This window comes from Natrix helvetica, assembly GCF_964273705.1.
Source record: "Natrix helvetica genome assembly, chromosome: 10".
NCBI classification, from domain to species: Eukaryota; Metazoa; Chordata; class Lepidosauria; order Squamata; family Natricidae; genus Natrix; species Natrix helvetica.
In genome coordinates, this window is record NC_138561.1 from 7,998,996 (window position 1) to 8,015,642 (window position 16,647).

The following is a 16,647-nucleotide window of genomic DNA, read 5'->3' on the forward strand; positions in this document are numbered from 1 at the left end:
TAAACAAAACACCCCTGCTTGGGGGGGGGGGGGAGGTGAAATGGATTTGCAATATTGCAAGCGAGCCTAGGAAGCGCTTCACAAATCTCTCACCAATTTTTTTCTCTCTAGCCAAAATAACTCCTCAAAACAGAATTTCTTTGTCTAGGGATTCCAGAGAACAAAAGAGGATGTTGATTCAGCTTTTCTAAGGAAAACAGACATGTTGCAATCTACTGGGTACAAGTGCCTTAAAAAACAAAAACTGGCAAGAGATACAATTTAAGTAAAAAAAAAAAAGGTTTATCAACACTGAAGACTAACTAGCAAAGCATTCTCAGGTCCAGCTTGGCTGCTGGCATCTGAATCCATGCAGATTAATTAATACAATCGAGCAAGTCCAGAGGTATTTCACGAGAAAAGTCCTCTGCTCCTCTGCTCCTCTGCTCCTCTGCTCACAATAGAGTCCCTTATGCCACCAGGCTCAAAATTATGGGCTTGGACAACCTAGAAGTACGCCGCCTATGGTCTGATCTAAGCATAGTACACAAAATTGTCTGCTACAACATCCTACCTGTCAATGACTAATTCAGTTTCAATAATACATGGGCAAACAATAGATACAAACTCAACGTAAACCACTGCAAACTCGATTGCAGAAAATACGACTTCACTCCAGAGTGCTCCGCGTGGGACAAATAATAGAATAGGAATGGAATAGAATAGAATAATAATAAGAGTAGAATAGTGTAGAATAGAATAGAATAGAATAGAATAGAATAGAATAGTAGTAGAGTAGAGTAGAGTAGAGTAGAGTAGAGTAGAGTAGAGTAGAATTTTTTATTGGACAAGGGTGATTGGACACACAAGGAATTTGTCTTTGGTGCAGATGCTCTGAGTGTGCATAAAAAAACAAGATACATTTGTCAAGAGTCCTAATTAATGATAGTCATAGGGTCCAAATAAGCAATCAGGAAACAATCAATCTAAATCGTAAGGATACAAGCAACAAAGTTACAGTCCTGCAGTCGTAAGTGGGAGGAGATGGGTGATAGGAACGATGAGAAGACTAATAGTAATAGGAATGCAGCCTTAGTGAATACTTTGACAGTGGGGAGGGAATTATTTGTTAGGCAGAGGAGAAGGAACAAAGGAGGGAGGGGGGAAAACTACCACCCTCTCCCTAGCGGCGCGCAGCGACCCCGCCCGGCGCGGCCCCTTTTCCCTTCCCCTCGCCCGGCCAAGAAGCCAGGCCAGGCCCCTTGGGGCCGGGAAGGCCCGCCTCCTCCCTCCCTTCCTCTCCCCCGGCTGCTTTTGCCCTCCGGCCCGGGCCGCCTCTTCGCGGAACGGCCCCGCGATGGCAGTGGCGGCGACGGCGGCTTTGCGAGCCTTGCGGAGGGTCGGGCTTGGCGCAGCGGCCGGGCCGCGCGGATCCTTGCTGCCTTGGCCCAGCAGCAGCAGCGGCGGAGGCATCGTCCGCAGCCCCGAGGCCCGGCGGCTCAGCACCAGCCCTGCGTTGCTGCTCGCCGGTGAGTTGGCGGCGAAAGGGGCGGGCAAGCGCGCCATTGCAAGGCGGAGAGGCGTGCGCCAAAGCGCGGCCCTTTGCGCCCCGGCTCTGCTCCGGATCCAACCGCGCCGAGGGATCCGATCGCAGCCAAAGCCCGAGCACCGATGCGCTTAGCCGGAGGCTTCCCCTCTGCTTCCCGGGCAGCCTGGCTTGCTGCCCTGCACGGCTCGGCGCACTCGTGACTCCCAGCGAATGGCCGCGCAACACGGGCAGGGCGCATATCCTTGCAACTCATCAAGGCGAGGGCTGCGTTGGGTGGGATGCCAAGAGTTGGGTTTGGCTCCCCGGGAATCCGAAGCGAAGCCCGTTTCCTTGAAGTCCTGGAAGGCCCTTGGCTTCCATCCCAGGAAGTTGGCTTCTTTATTTATTTGTTTTGTTTTAATTTGTCAACAAGTACAAGTAGGAAAAACGCATGAGAAAAAATGGCACAACTAAATGGATAAAAATAAGCAAAACATAGCCGTAAACACATAAAAAGAGTAGATATAAATGGGGACAGTAGGACAGGGAGGGGAGGCACGCTGGTGGGCTTATGCACGCCCCTTTACGGACCTCTTAAGAAATGTGTAAGGTCCACGGTAGACAGCTTAAGGTAAAAGGTAGGGGGGTTAGAGGAACTAACAACTGGATCGGGTAAGGGGTTCCACGCATTCACTATTCTGTTGCTGAAATCGTTTTTCCTGCAATCAATTCTTGGACAGGCCCCTTGTGCAATGCAGAGTGTGGGGGGAAAAAAACCAAATAAATTTGCCTTCCAAATTCCTGATGTTGAGCTAAGGTCATTTTTAGTCGCTTTTCAAGCAGCGAAACGTTACTACGAAGGGCATGGTAGCAGGCAGGGGTCACCAACCTTTCGGATCTCAGGGACCACTAAATTCATAATTTTAAATCCCGCGGACCACTAATAGGTTTTTTTTTTAAAAAAAGATAAATAGTATTTAGGGCGCTATAAAAATGCAAATAATTTTTCTGTGGACCACTAGAATTTTCCACGGGCCACTGGTTGGTGACCACCGCATTGCAGCGTATTCCACCAGCACCTCCCCCCCTTTCCAATACATACATACATACTCTGGATTTTAGGCTGGCTCTCATCCCTCAGGGGGTGCAGAGAAAAACAGTTGGAGAAATTGGGTAGGAAAGCCGGCTGGGTGACTTTGGGCCAAGTTCCAATTTCTCAGCCCAACCTACCTCACAGGGTGGTTGTCGTTCTGGGGCAAATAGGAGGAGGAAGGACTATTAGGTGTGGCCATGAGTTGCTTATGAAGTATTAAAGGCAGGCTAACAGTTAACGACCCTGCCAGTAAAAGTGTGTATAGCCTATGATTTTCCCAGTTGCAATGGAAGGCTGTGAAAGTTGGACCATAAGGAAGGCTGAGCGCCAAAGAATGGAGGCCTTTGAACTCTGGTGCTGGAGAAGACTCCTGTGAGTCCCTTGGACTGCAAGACAATCAAACCGGTCAGTCCTAGAGGAGATCAACCCTGACTGCTCTTTAGAAAGCGAGATCCTGAAGAGGAAACTCAAAGACTTTGGCCACCTAAGGAGAAGGAAGGACTCCCTGGAGAAGAGCCTCATGCTGGGAAAGATGGAGGGTAAAAGAAGAAGGGGACGACAGAGAATGTGGTGGCTGGATGGAGCAGTAGGCTTGAGCTTAAATGCCTCCAGAGGATGGTAGAGGACAGGAAGGCCTGGAGGAACGTTGTCCATGGGATCACGATGGATCAGACATGACATCGCAGCTAACAACATGTGATTGCTATGAGTCAACAGCCAACTGATGGTACATAATCATTATCAAATTGGCCTTATTTGCTGTATCAGCCTTTCTTATGGTCCAACCTTCCCAGCCCTCCATTGCAACGGGGAAAACCATAGCCTTGACTAGACACACTTTTGTTGGCAGAGTGATGTCTCTGCTTTTTAGTATGCTGTCTAGATTTGCCATAGCTTTCCTCCCCAGGAGCAAGGGTCTTTTAATTTCTTGGCTGCGGTCACATAGATAATCTGAAATGAGAATTTGTCCCTAACCTGATCTTTCAGGTCTTCCAACCAAGGAAATGGTGGCCATCTCTGCGCAGGTCCAAAGAGAGCTTCGGTTGCAATTTCTTCTGAACGATTTCATTTGAAATCCAGCCTTGACGGGGTTGGGCTGAATCACCAAAATGGCCCCCCTCTCAACTTTGTGATTCTGTAAAGACAAACATATTGTGTCGGTTAGCTAGATGGAATGTTATAGTGTTATGTAATATATATTTTGCAATAAAATACGCCCAGAGATATATCCTACAAATTGGTTCAGAAGAACACAGAGGGTGGCCAGTAGCTGTGGAATTGTGTCAGCTGGAAAAGAAGCAGCACAAAGAGAAGAGGGCAGGACAAGTGGCCTTTTAAGGAAAAAAAACACTGATGGTAGGGAGTGTGATTGTGTTAAGAGACCAACATCTCTGCTTACTTGCTTTCTATTATGTATTTGATGCCTTATTTACCCCTTGCTACTATTACGTTCGGCCTTCCATCCTTCCGAGGTGGGTAAAATGAGGACTCAATATGATGACTCTGTAAACCGCTTAGAAAGCACTGTGAAGCGGTATATAAGTGTAAGTGCTATTGCTGTTGCTATGTTGAATAGGAGTGAAATGTGTGCCTTTGCATAATATTGGACAGGTTTTACAAATCGATCAGTTCTGTGCCACCAATTCAGTTGTAACTTTAAAGCCATCTCATAGGTGTATAGTTATTTTAATTTCTTAGCCCCCATATCACCTTTTAAATTTTTTAAATTTTAAATTTTAAATTGTGTTATTATAACTGGGGTATTTTAACGGTGATTTTTAACTGTCTAAATGTGATGTAGTTTGTTACCTCCTCCGTGCATGTATGTCCTTGTATATATGTATGTTTATGTGTCTGTACATATGTTTTGTGTTTTATATGTTCTATTGTACGCCGCCCCGAGTCCTGTTCTGGAAAGGGAGCGGCTAATAAATTCAAATTTATTATTAATTCAAATTTATTATTATATATAGTAGTGAATACTCACACGGGGCGACTCATAAAGTTAAAACAATAAATAACAAATCCCCGAAACCAAACATTTAAAAATAATTAAAATAATAAAATAAAATAACAGCGCACATATGAGAAACAATACATGCATGTCACAGGTTGCATAATGCCACTTGTTCCCAGATCTCATACAGAGTCATGTGTCGAAAGGTTAGTGAGATCTCCTCCAAGGTGATCTGCCCCCCACCTGATCCTTCATCTCTTCCCATAGTGTTCCCTTTTATGCTGCAATCAAATCCATCCTCATGGCTGCTGGTTATTCGCTTTGTTTCTCTCTCTGTACATTTGCCAGCATTACATCCTTGCCAAGGAGCTAGCCCTTTGCACATTAATAAAAATTATATTCAGTATCTTTGTAATGTATAATAATGAAGCATGCATGGAGAGACATACTGTACACGCAGAAGGGGAATCAAAGTATGAGTATTGTAGAAAGCAAAATCTGGGTCCAGCATAGGTTGAATACATGACAAAGTTTGACTTTGATCGGACAGAGAAAGCATTGAAGTGTAAGCTACATAATACATAAAAAAATAACTCTTAAAATATCATTTACCACTTACGCCACATATCAAAAGGGGTTTCCTGGCTCGCATTTAGATTTCGGAATTTATACTAGTAGACCATAAGTAGGATTACAAGGTAAAGGTAAAATTTCCACTCGCATATATGTGCTAGCTGTTCCCGACTCTAGGGGGCGGTGCTCATCTCTATTTCAAAGTCGAAGAGCCACACTGTCCGAAGATGTCTCCCTGGTCATGTGGCTGGCATGACTAAATCCCAAAGGTGCACGGAACGCTGTTACCTTCCCACCAAAGGTGGTTCCTATTTTTCTACTTGCATTTTTTATGTGCTTTCGAACTGCTAGGTTGGCAGAAGCTGGGACAAGTAACGGGAGCTCACTCCATTACGTGGCACTAGGGATTCGAGTCACGGAACTGCCGACCTTTCTGATCCACAAACTCATCGTCTTAGCCACTGAGCCACCGTGTCTCCCCCCCTTTTTTGCAATTTTTTGCAAAGGATTGCAAAGGAATACACAAATACAGAACCTTTAAATTGACCCGTTTGTTCTTGTTGATTTTCTTTTAGCTCGTCGGTTTACAGACAAGCACGAATGGATCGCTGTTGAAAACGGAATTGGAACCATAGGAATTAGCAACTTTGCACAGGTACTGTTTTTTTTAATCTTCCCTGGTGCTGTTGGCATTGTCGGTTGGCCTTGCTCTTTGATTTCTCGATTGTCCTTACTGCCGTTTCTGCCGGCTAAGCCAGTTTGTGGACTTGGACCTCAGGGGAGCCTGCCTGGAAAACAGGACTGGAGAGCCCTGGATGTGCCTCACTGGCTTGGCCTCATCCCAGAAAAACTTAGAACCTGAGAGGGCATCGTGCCCGAACGTTTCTATTGGTTTCTGTTTGGTTTGTTGGAGAAAATACATTCATAATGGAAGAGGTGGCCAGGCAGCCTTCAGATCACTAGGAGCAACACAACACAATACAACACAATACAATAGCAGACTTGGAAGGGACCTTGGAGGTCTTCTAGTCCAACCCTCTGCTTAGGCAGGAAACCCTATACCGTTTCAGACAGATGGCTATCCAACATCTTCTTAAAGACTTCCAATGTTGGAGCATTCACAACCTCTGGAGGCAAGCAGTTCCACTGATTAATTGTTCTCACTGTCAAGAAATTTCTCCTCAGAGCAATGCAGGTAGTCCTCAAGTTTGTTTAGGAGCATAGTTTGTTTAGTGACCAAAGTTGCAACAGCACTGATAAAAGTGACTTTCATACTCATGACTGTTGCAGCACCCCCGTGGTCATGTGATCAGAATTCAGATGCTTGGCAACTGGCATGTACTTATTACGGTTGCAGTGTACCGGGATCATGTGATCACTGGGAACTTCTTGAAGGAATGAGGGGTAACCTTACGTAAAGACATGCGTAGGAAGCTACCATGATCTCAGTAGCTGGTTATCTTGGATACCTACAAGCTCACCTAATTAGCAGAACCAGATATGGGAAGAGAGGAAAGGTTACGTACAGATCTCAGTGGCCTTTACCTTTTAATCTATGATCTCACCTAGCAGAGACAGGCCGTACTAGGGAGGTATGTGAAGCCTCTACTTTGGCTGGGATGGACTTTAGGATTGACAAGTAAAATGTACCAATAAGATGCTGTTGCTACCCCAAATAAACTCTGCGTAAGGCAGACAGACATTTTGGACACCACCGCTTGACGGATCTCTGAAAACCTACAACTTCTGACAAGCATAGCCCATGGAGAAGTCACATTCACTTAGCAGTTTAACAACTGCAGGGATTCACTTAACAACGGTGTGAAGAAAGGTCGTTAAAGTGGGGCAAAATTTCACTTAGCAAATGTCTTAGCCACAGAAATGCGGGCCCCCATTGCAGTTGTAAGTCAAGGACTACCTGTACATGACATTTTAGTGGAGGGGGTGAAGACTTCGGTTGGCTGGACAGTGGTCCCCAATGGGTAAGGCTGTCCCAAATCCATGGATAGGGACCAAGATACCCTACTTATTTCCCCCAATTCTCATTGTAGGGTTTTCGGGGCAAGTTTTTTTGGCATGTTTTCATCTTAAAACTGGTGACAGTGATGCTGATAATTTCTGACAATTGTGGCCAAAGGAGGGAGTACGTGGGAGGTGTGAAAGATAGACTTTAGGGGGTCTATGCAGCCACTAAGAAGGAACCTGAGGCTGTTTTATTATGTCAGCATTTCAAAGTCAACCTGACATTGTGCAAGTGGGTGAGCAGCACTTCCTTAATGTCAGTGGCTGTTCTTATGTTTGTGAAACACAACACGACAGGCTCTGCTTGCTCTGAACATTGTCTCCTGGGAACCACTGGATTGGTGAGGAATTGTTCTGACCGAGGTTTCCCAAGAGCATGAAGCAAACTCCTGGTCCCGGCAAAAAAGCCTTTTATTAATTGACTGTGAATTCTGCTCATTCACAGCCAGCAAGGTCTTTCAAGGGAGGATTTGCAGTCACAGATATTATTGGCTTGGAGAGCTGCCAGGCCGATATCTGCAAAACTTGGCAAGGAGTCTCAGAGAGTCACGAACCAATTAAACAAACTAATTGTCTCCTGCAAACTCCACTCCCCTGGCGCTCCCTCTTTTATTTCCTCTGGGAGGGGCCATTCATCATCCACCTGTGGCCTTACTCCCAAGTTGACCCCTGTTGTTTAGCTGTCCCTTTCGTCTGGCCACTCTGTGCATGTGCACACTGGGAACAGGCTCCAGCTGTTTGTCTGCCTCACTGCTGTCTGACTCTGAAGGCAGCTGATACCTGGCATATGGCCCTGGCCCCCTCTCAGCCTCCGACACAGAGTCCTCATCAGAGCCTTCCCCAGTTTCCAGGACTCCTGGCCCATGTTCCTCCCCAACCTCCTCATTGTCCGAATCTGCTGCCAGCTCCCCTGGTGGGCCACAGCAGGAATTCTGCAAGTTGCAGTTCTTGAAGCTGTTTCAAGACTTTTGTTTATTTTTGTTTATTTGTTTGTATCCCACCTCTATTGTTTTTACAAATAAAGTGGCAACAATATCCAACACAACTTCCTCCTCTTATTTTCCCCACAATAATAACCACCATTTGAGGTGAGTTGGGGAGAGAGAGAGAGAGAGAGAGAGACTGGTACAAAGTCATCCACCAGCTGGCTTTGAAGGCTAAGATAAAACTTGAACTCATAGTCTCCTGGGGATTGGCCCAAAGTCACCCAGCTGGCTTTCGTGGCTAAGACAGGACTTGAACTCACAATCTCTTACTTTCTAGTCTGGAGCCTTAACCATTAAACCAAGCTGGCTGTCTACTGGCTGTCTTTCTTAAGGACAACATGAGAAGTGTAAGAAAGCACCTCATATTTGGGGTCAGGTCTTTGGGGCTTGCCTAGCCAGGTGGCACAAATGGATTGGGAGGATGTGAACTTGTTTTCTGCTTATCCCAAAGGTGCTTTTCAAGAGGCAACTGGACTTTCTGTTTTTTTGTTTTTTTAAAATGTTTCACTTCTCATCCAGGAAGCTTCTTCAGCGCTGACCAGATGGTGGGGAATTCAGTCAGAGCTGAAGAAGCTTCTTGGATGAGAAGTGAAACGTCTTCAAAGCAAAACCAGGAAGTCCAGTTGCCTCTTGAAAAAAAAGCACCTTTGGGACGGAGAATCTCCACAGACATTTGTTTTCTGCTTTAAATTCCACCACAAGATGCTCAACTTTCTTTCCACAGCGGTTTCCATTTCTCTAAATCATGGCTGATGCAGGGACTTTTCATTTCAGGAAGCCTTAGGGGATGTTGTTTATTGCAGCCTTCCAGAAATTGGAACAAAGCTGAACAAACAAGGTAAGCATCATTCATATTTCTTTTTCTTTTTAAAATCTTCTGTCCCCCCAAAGTAAGTGTTACATTAGGCAGCAATCTCAACCTTGGAGGAATATACTTTAGGCTTTTTTTAAAAAAGAATACTGGTGTGTCCCAAATATTTCTTTTTCTTTATATTAAATAGTTGACCCCTCCCCATCCCAGCCCCCAGTTCCTTGCCTTACAAGGAGGAGAAACAAGTTCTGAAAGACTTCTGTTTCCAAAACGATAGCTGCTTCGTATAGCAATAGCAGACTTATATACCGCTTCACAGTGCTTTTACAGGCCTCTCTAAGCGGCTTTAGAGAATCAGCGTATGGCCCCCAACAATCTGGGTCCTCGTTTTACCCACCTCCGAAGGATGGAAGCCGAGAGCCACTTTAGCACAACACATCGTACAAATGTAAATTCTCGTTTTGGGATTTTGGTACCAAGTCTTTTTCCCATTTTAATGTTCCAGATGAGTTTGGAGCCTTGGAAAGTGTGAAGGCTGCTAGTGAAATCTACTCTCCCATCACAGGAGAAGTCACAGAAATTAACACCGCCCTCGCTGATAATCCTGGACTTGTCAACAAATCTTGCTACCAAGATGGTAAGAGAAGAATTATTATTATTTATTCACATTATTTATTATTATTATTTATTCACATTTCTAAACCGCCCCCTCTCCCAAAAAGGGACTCGGGGCGGTGTACAGTCCACAATAAACAACAAATAAAATACAAATATAAATAGAACTATAAATATATGTATGTATGTGTCCCCATTCTCCCAAGGATTTTGAAAAGTAGTTTGCAGAATATTGCAATGATAATGCAGGTAGTCCTCAACTTATGATCACAACTGAGCCCCAAAATTTGTTGTTAAGTGAGCTTTGTCCCATTTTGCGACCTTTCGTGCCTCAGTTGTTAAACTCAGTTGATTAACCCAGTTCTTAAGTGAATTCTGTTTTCTCCATTGACTTTGCTTGTCAGAAGATTGTAAAATTGTGGTCTTGGGACATAGCAATGGTTATAAGTATGAAACCGTTGCCAAGCATCTGAATTTTGGTGACATGAAATGCTGCAAAGTGAGGAGTCGTAAGTGAGGAAAAACAGCCATAAGTCACATTTTTCAGTGCCATTGTAATTTTGAACGGTAACTAACTGAATTGTTGTAAGTTGAGGACTACCTGTATTGGAATTGATCCAACAGAGTGTTGTGGAATAAACACTACAGACAGTTCTAAACATACCATTGTAATCGAACCTGGAATTACAATTGTAACTCAATTGGTTGAGTCACCATGTGACCGCATGATTGATTTTACAACCTTTTTGTGGTACTGTTGTGGCCCACCAGTGGCCAGTGGAGCTAGCAGCAGATTCGGACAGTGAGGAGGTCTGGGAGGAACATGGGCCAGTCCTGGAGTCTGGGGAAGGCTCTGATGAGGGCTCTGTGTCGGAGGCAGAGTGGGGGCCAGAGCCGTATGCCAGTTATCAGCTGCCTTCGGAGTCAGACATCAGTGAGGCAGACAAACAGCTGGAGCCTGTTCCCAGTGTGCACATGCAATGCGCAGAGTGGCCAGACGAAGGGAACAGCTAAAGAACAGGGGTCGACTCTGGAGTAAAGCCAGATGATAAATGGCCCCTCCCAAATAAAAGGAGCGAAAGGGGAGTGGAGTTTGCAGGAGATGATTAGTTCGCTTAATTGGTTTGTGACTCTCTGAGACTCCTTGCCAAGTTTTGCAGATATCAGCCTGGCAGCTCTCCAAGCCAGATAAGGTCTGTGACCGTAAATCCTCCCTTGAAGGACTTTGCTGGATGTAACTGAGCAGAATTCACAGGAAATTAATAAAAGGGTTTTTTATCAGGACAAGCAGTTTGCTTCATGCTCTTGGGAAGCCTCGGTCAGAATAGGTGGTTGTTAACAAAACCTTTTTCCCCCAATGGGTGGGTTTTTTTTTTTACTAGAATTGGAAGTAAATAATTAGAACTGCCCCCCCCCCCCTCCGGTCAAAATTTGCAGTCATGTGACGGTGGGATGCGACAAAGAGCCTTAAATGCAAGTCAATTTGCTAAGAACCCAAAAATGCACAAACCCTAACTTGGCTTTTTTGGCTCACAGGTTGGCTTATCAAAATGACAGTGGACAATCCTTCTGAACTGGACGACCTCTTGACTGAAGATGCATATGAGAAATACATCAAATCCATTGAGGAATAACAGCTAGGAGGTGCCAAGCGGAGCCAGTGCCCACTACTTCCTTTGACGTAGATGGTCCCAAATTACTGGCCCAAAGAGAAGTTGGCGCAGCAGCTGGTTGTGGGAATTGTGAAAGGGGACAAAAAATAAAGCAAGCACCGCCTTTCTTCCAATTGCTGTTCAAAGCCGTCCACAAATGTCCGTAAAATCAAAACGTTTGTGGCGTCTCTCACTAGGCAAGAATCAGGAATAGTTTTGATTTTTTTTCCTCCCCTCCGTCCGGTGAATATAATTTCAAGGTTTGAAGTCCATAATTCCTTCTGGGCTAGAATGACCTTTGTTCCTGGAATGGACCCAGAAGGTTGATAAGATAGATTTGGAAGAGGATGCAACGGCCTTAATTCCAACTTCTACTTTTTATTGTCTTGCTTTTTCTTTGCCAACCTCTTTTCCCCAGGCGTCTAGTTTTTTTTGGGTCGTCTACCAGAAGCTCTCCAGCTGCCTTTGGTATTAGTGAAAAGTCCTCAGAGATTAGATGGTTCAAAAGTGCAAGTGTTGAGCCTGGCAGCAGATAAGATAACAGGAGTTAATAAAAAATCCTGACTTTACCAAGTTTGTTTGTTTTGTTCCGTTGTCGCTTAATAGTTAAGTGGTGGGTAAGACTCTGGTGGTGTATTTGACCTTGCAGTTTATTTGAAAGTTTGAAAAGTCAGTCTCGGGGCCTCCATACAGCTAGTCCTCGATTTACGACCACAGTTTCTGTTGCTAAGAGCCGAGGTGGCAGTGGTTAGAGTGCAGTATGCAGGCTGCTTCAGCTGACTGCTAGCTGCAGTTTAGCAGTTCAAATCCCACCAGGCTCAAGGTTGACTCAGCCTTCTATCCTTCCGAGGTGGGTAAAATGAGGACCCAGATTGTTGGGGGCAAATAGGCTGACTCTGTAAACCGCTTAGACAGGGCTGTAAAAGTACTGTGAAGCGGTATATAAGATTAAGTGCTATTGCTGAGTGAGTTTTGCCCCATTTTTTTAATGACCTGTCTTGCCACAGCTGTTAAGTGAATCACCGCCATCACTAAGTGAGTAACAGTTGTGAAATGAATCTGGCTTCCCCACTGACTTAGCTTATTAGAAGGTTGCAAAAGGTGATTGCCTGGCCCAGGGACACTGCGGCCGTCATAAATATGAGTCTGGAGTCAGCAAAAAAGTACACTACTACAAAAATATACAAAACACAAAGGTAAATCTAATATAAATGAAGGGACGCGGTGGCTCACTGGCTAAGACGTTCAGCTTGTCAATCAGAAAGATCGGCAGTTTGGCGGCTCGAATCCCTAGCGCCGCATAACGGAGTGAGCTCCTGTTACTTGTCCCAGCTTCTGCCAACCCAGCAGTTCAAAAGCATGTAAAAAATGCAAGTAGAAAAATAGGAACCACCTTTGGTGGGAAGGTAACAGCGTTTCATGCGCCTTCAGCATTGAGTCATGCCGGTCACATGACCACGGAGACGTCTTCGGACAGCACTGGCTCTTCGGCTTTGAAACGATGAGCACCGCCCCCTAGAGCCGGAAATGACTAGCACATATATGCAAGGGGAACCTTTACCTTTTACATGGGTTACTCATAAAGCAGAGAACTCTAGAACAAGACGGACACTTTTCCCACCAAACTTCAAATCCTGAGCAGAATTAGATATTAGGATCCCATCCTGAACCTTTGCAAAGAACCCTACTTTAGACTAACCAGTTTAGTTCTCCAACACCAACACTGAACTGGAACTGATTTCAAACTGGTTCAGAATCCTGACGTGGAAATGTCTCACAGATGTGAGGAAAACCTTTACCTAATATAAATATTTCTATGCACACAGCAGGAAGAGAAAGCTCTGTTGGATGTGTTCGCTTCCTTATTTGTAAAAATAAAAGTGAAATATAAATTTAAAAAAGTTTTATAGTATCATATTACCATAGCAGGGTTGGAAGGGACCTTGGAGGTCATCTATTCCAACTCCTTGCTCAAACAGGAGATCCTATACCATTTCAGAGAAGTGGCTGTCTAGTCTCTTCTAAAAAACCTCCAGCAATGAGGCATCCTCAGCATTTGGAGACAATCTGTTCCACTGGTTAATTGTTCTCACTGTCTGGACGTGTTTCCTTATTTCTAGTTGGAACTCTTTGTTCCACTTCCATTCATTACTTCTTGTTCTGCCTTCGGGTGCTTTGGAGAATAGGCTGCCTCTCTGCTCACTGTGGGAGCCCCTCAAATATTGGAAGATTGCTATCATGTCACTCCCTAGTCTTTTTGGTCATTAGAGTAAACATGCCCGGTTCCTGCAACCATTAATTGTACACTTTAGTCTCCTAATCATCTTTGTTGCTCTTCTCTGTGTTCTTTCTAGAGACTCAGTAACTTTTTTGTATCAGGGTAAAAATACAAGTGGGAAAAACACAGTCCCAGAGATCTGCAAATTGGGACGAGAGGGGAAAGTGATGACATCATGCATGTCCTGACATTGTGATTTCCATTAGATGCCCACCAGCAAGTAAACTCTACTTGCAGTAGCCCAGGAACTCAACCTCTGCAAAGAGAGTGAGTTCTGGGTCCCTCCAGTAGAGGGCGCTGCTGGCTGGCTAAACAACCACTAAGTACTCTAGGACAGTGATGGCTAACCATTTTTTGTTGCGTGCTGACAGCGGCTGAGCACCCATAATGTAATTTGCATGTGACACCCCACACACACACGTGCGTCCCGACCCCCTGCGTGCTGTGTGACCCTTCCCTCAGCGCTCCCCTTCCTCCTGTGCATGTGCACGCAACCCCCCGCATGCCCACTGCCCCCCCATGCATGCACGCTCGTCTCCCGCATGCACACTGTGCCCCCCCCGTGCATGTGCGGCAGAAAACCAGCTGGCTGGTGGGAGGCGCATGGGCATGCGCAATGAAGCTGAGCTGGGGCAATGGCTCGTGTGCCATCGATGGGGCATTATGATGCCATAGGTTCGCCATCACAGCCCTAGGACCTAGGTGGTATTCCCCAAGATGCTACCTCTCAGTTGTGTTGGGACTACTGTTAGGGACGTAACCCTAGTCTTGGGTTGGCAATGTGTGTGTGTGTGTGTGTGTGTGTGTGTGTGTGTGTGTGTGTGTTGTATTTGTGCTGATAAATAAATAAAGGGAGACTAGTATAGATCTATTTCAAGCTCTTTAGCTCTCATCAGCTAGCCATACCCTTACTGGGATTTGAACCTGGGCTGTATTACATATTAGGCAGATGTATTGGCCACTAAGCCACAGGCTCTCCTCCTTATCAGCTGAGCCAGGGAAATAGGTATGTATTTGTGTTACAAAACCTGGTATGCCCAAATATGGGAGGGAGCTCACTACTCCCCCTTTCTGTCCTTCGGCTCATTACAGAAGACCATCCAGGCAGAAAACCATATTTTTATTTTTAATGTTGCCTTTGCTATGTTTGTGTTGTATTTGTGCTGATAAATAAATAAAAGGAGACTAGTATAGATCTATTTCAAGCTATTTAGCTCTCATCAGCTATCCATACCCTTACTGGGATTTGAACCTGGGCTGTGTTACATATTAGGCAGATGTATTAGCCACTAAGCCATATATATAGCCACTATATATATAAGCCATAATTGAAATAATGTATTTGCCACTTTAAATGCTCAAGTGAGATGTGATTGGATGCCGTTGCTTTAATCACCCATAAGAGGGCGTAGGAACTACCACGGTTTTGTTCCTGGTTGTTCTGTATGTTCTCCATGCTTGTTATTGAGGTTGAATACTGTGTACTGGATGGTGGCTATTCTGTATGTTAGCTACCTGTCTACATGGTGAATCGTGAGTTGAGCATCTGTAAACCAACGTGATGTATCATAGGCTGTGTATATAATTCAAGACTACTCATCGCTTGTTTTGGAGAATGTTTATCCTACTTTATTTTTGTTAACGCAAGTAAAGTTGTCCTTGTTTTAACTTCGGCGGATGTGATTGATAGCGTGACTATTCAGCGGCATATTCCTTGCTACCTTATGCTACCCAACTCTAGTCTCCAAAAGGAGATATACTTAACAACTACAACTCCCAGAATTCTCCAAGTAGCTCACGGGGAAAAATGGGAGAACAGTACACAACAATGATCCAAACTCCAAGCAGGAACCATTTGTGTTGCCATCCTAATGTCTCTTTAACCACACAGAGTCTGGAAGGCCTCAAGGCTGTGCAGCCGCTCAGTTTATCACACAAGGGTGCATATTCAGAGTATCTCTGGAGACATTTCAGGGCTATTTTGGTGCCACAATGTCCATTTTTTAAAAATAGCTAGCTATCATCTATCTACCTACCCCCCACCTCCCTCACCCGTCTGCCTGCCTGCCTGTCTGTCTGTCTGTCTATCATCTATCTGTCTATCTGTCTGTCTATCTGTCTATCTATCTATCTATCATCTATCTCTATCTATCTATCTATCTATCTATCTATCTATCTATCTATCTATCTATCTATCTATCTATCTATCTATCTATCTACCTACCTACCTACCTACCTACCTACCTACCTACCTACCTACCTATCTACCTACCTATCTATCGCTGCATTATTCCACCAAACAGAAACATTTATTTCTCCAAGAAAACTTTCCTTAGAGACAAAATAGAACAGAAAACCATGATGACTCATAAGTGCACCATTGTTATTGATCTGCAGTTTTTAGTAGGAGTCAAGGGGAGACATTTTGAGAGAAAATTGTCCCTTTATGGGTCTGCAGGGAGAGGCTGCGATTCATAAAACGAACCATAAAGCCTTTTTTGGTCATTAAAAATCTTTCCTTCTTGTTCTATGACAACTGCAGTTCTCCAGCTGTGCACGCTAAAAAGGAAAGGCTTTTCAAATGCATGATGGAAAACCACAAAGGTTCTGCTGAGAAAGTTATGGATCGCATACAGATAGTCCCTGACTTAACAGTTTTGAGCCCAAAACTTCTGTTGCTAAGCGAGACGGGGGCTGAGTGAATTTTGCCCTATTTTACGAACCTGCCTTGCCACAGTTGTTAAGTGAATCACCGCGGTTGTTAAGTTAGCCACTTAGTGGCTAAGTGAATCTGGCTTCCCCATTGACTTTAAACTTGTCAGAAGGTGGCAAAAGGGGATGCCATAACTCCAGGGCGACCGTCATAAATAGGAGCCAATTGCCAAGCCCCTGAATTTGGATCGTGTGACCATGGGGATGCTGCAACAGTTGTTAAGTGTGAAAAACGGTCGTAAGTCACTGTTTTCGGTGCCGTCGTAACTTGGAACGGTCACTAAACGAATGATTGTTAAGTGGAGATCTACTTCTAGCTTCTTTTTAAGCTGTGGCATTTGAGTTGTGTATGGAATCTCTTCTTCCAGAAAGAAGGATGGAGTGGGGTGTGGGAAAGTGCTTGGAGGAAACCAAACACTTAATTCAGGGCTGTGTCCAAAC

At 44.8% G+C, this 16,647-nt stretch overlaps 2 protein-coding genes across 2 annotated transcripts in view; one reads left to right on the top strand and one right to left on the bottom strand.

Annotated features, from left to right (window-relative positions):
• ATMIN (ATM interactor) overlaps window positions 1-16,647 on the bottom strand; it is a 115,012-nt gene that overhangs the window by 21,323 nt on the left and 77,042 nt on the right. Inside the window, exon 5 of the transcript XR_014176240.1 lies at window positions 3,576-3,735. The gene's annotated coding sequence lies outside the window, so the exon portion shown is untranslated. The remainder of the gene's footprint in view (window positions 1-3,575; window positions 3,736-16,647) is intronic.
• On the top strand, window positions 1,225-11,785 carry GCSH (glycine cleavage system protein H). Its single transcript, XM_081963402.1, has 5 exons — window positions 1,225-1,508; window positions 5,706-5,785; window positions 8,913-8,976; window positions 9,455-9,586; window positions 11,101-11,785. The coding sequence occupies exons 1-5, from the start codon at window positions 1,337-1,339 to the stop codon at window positions 11,196-11,198; spliced, it is 546 nt and encodes a 181-aa protein (XP_081819528.1). The 5' UTR covers window positions 1,225-1,336; the 3' UTR covers window positions 11,199-11,785.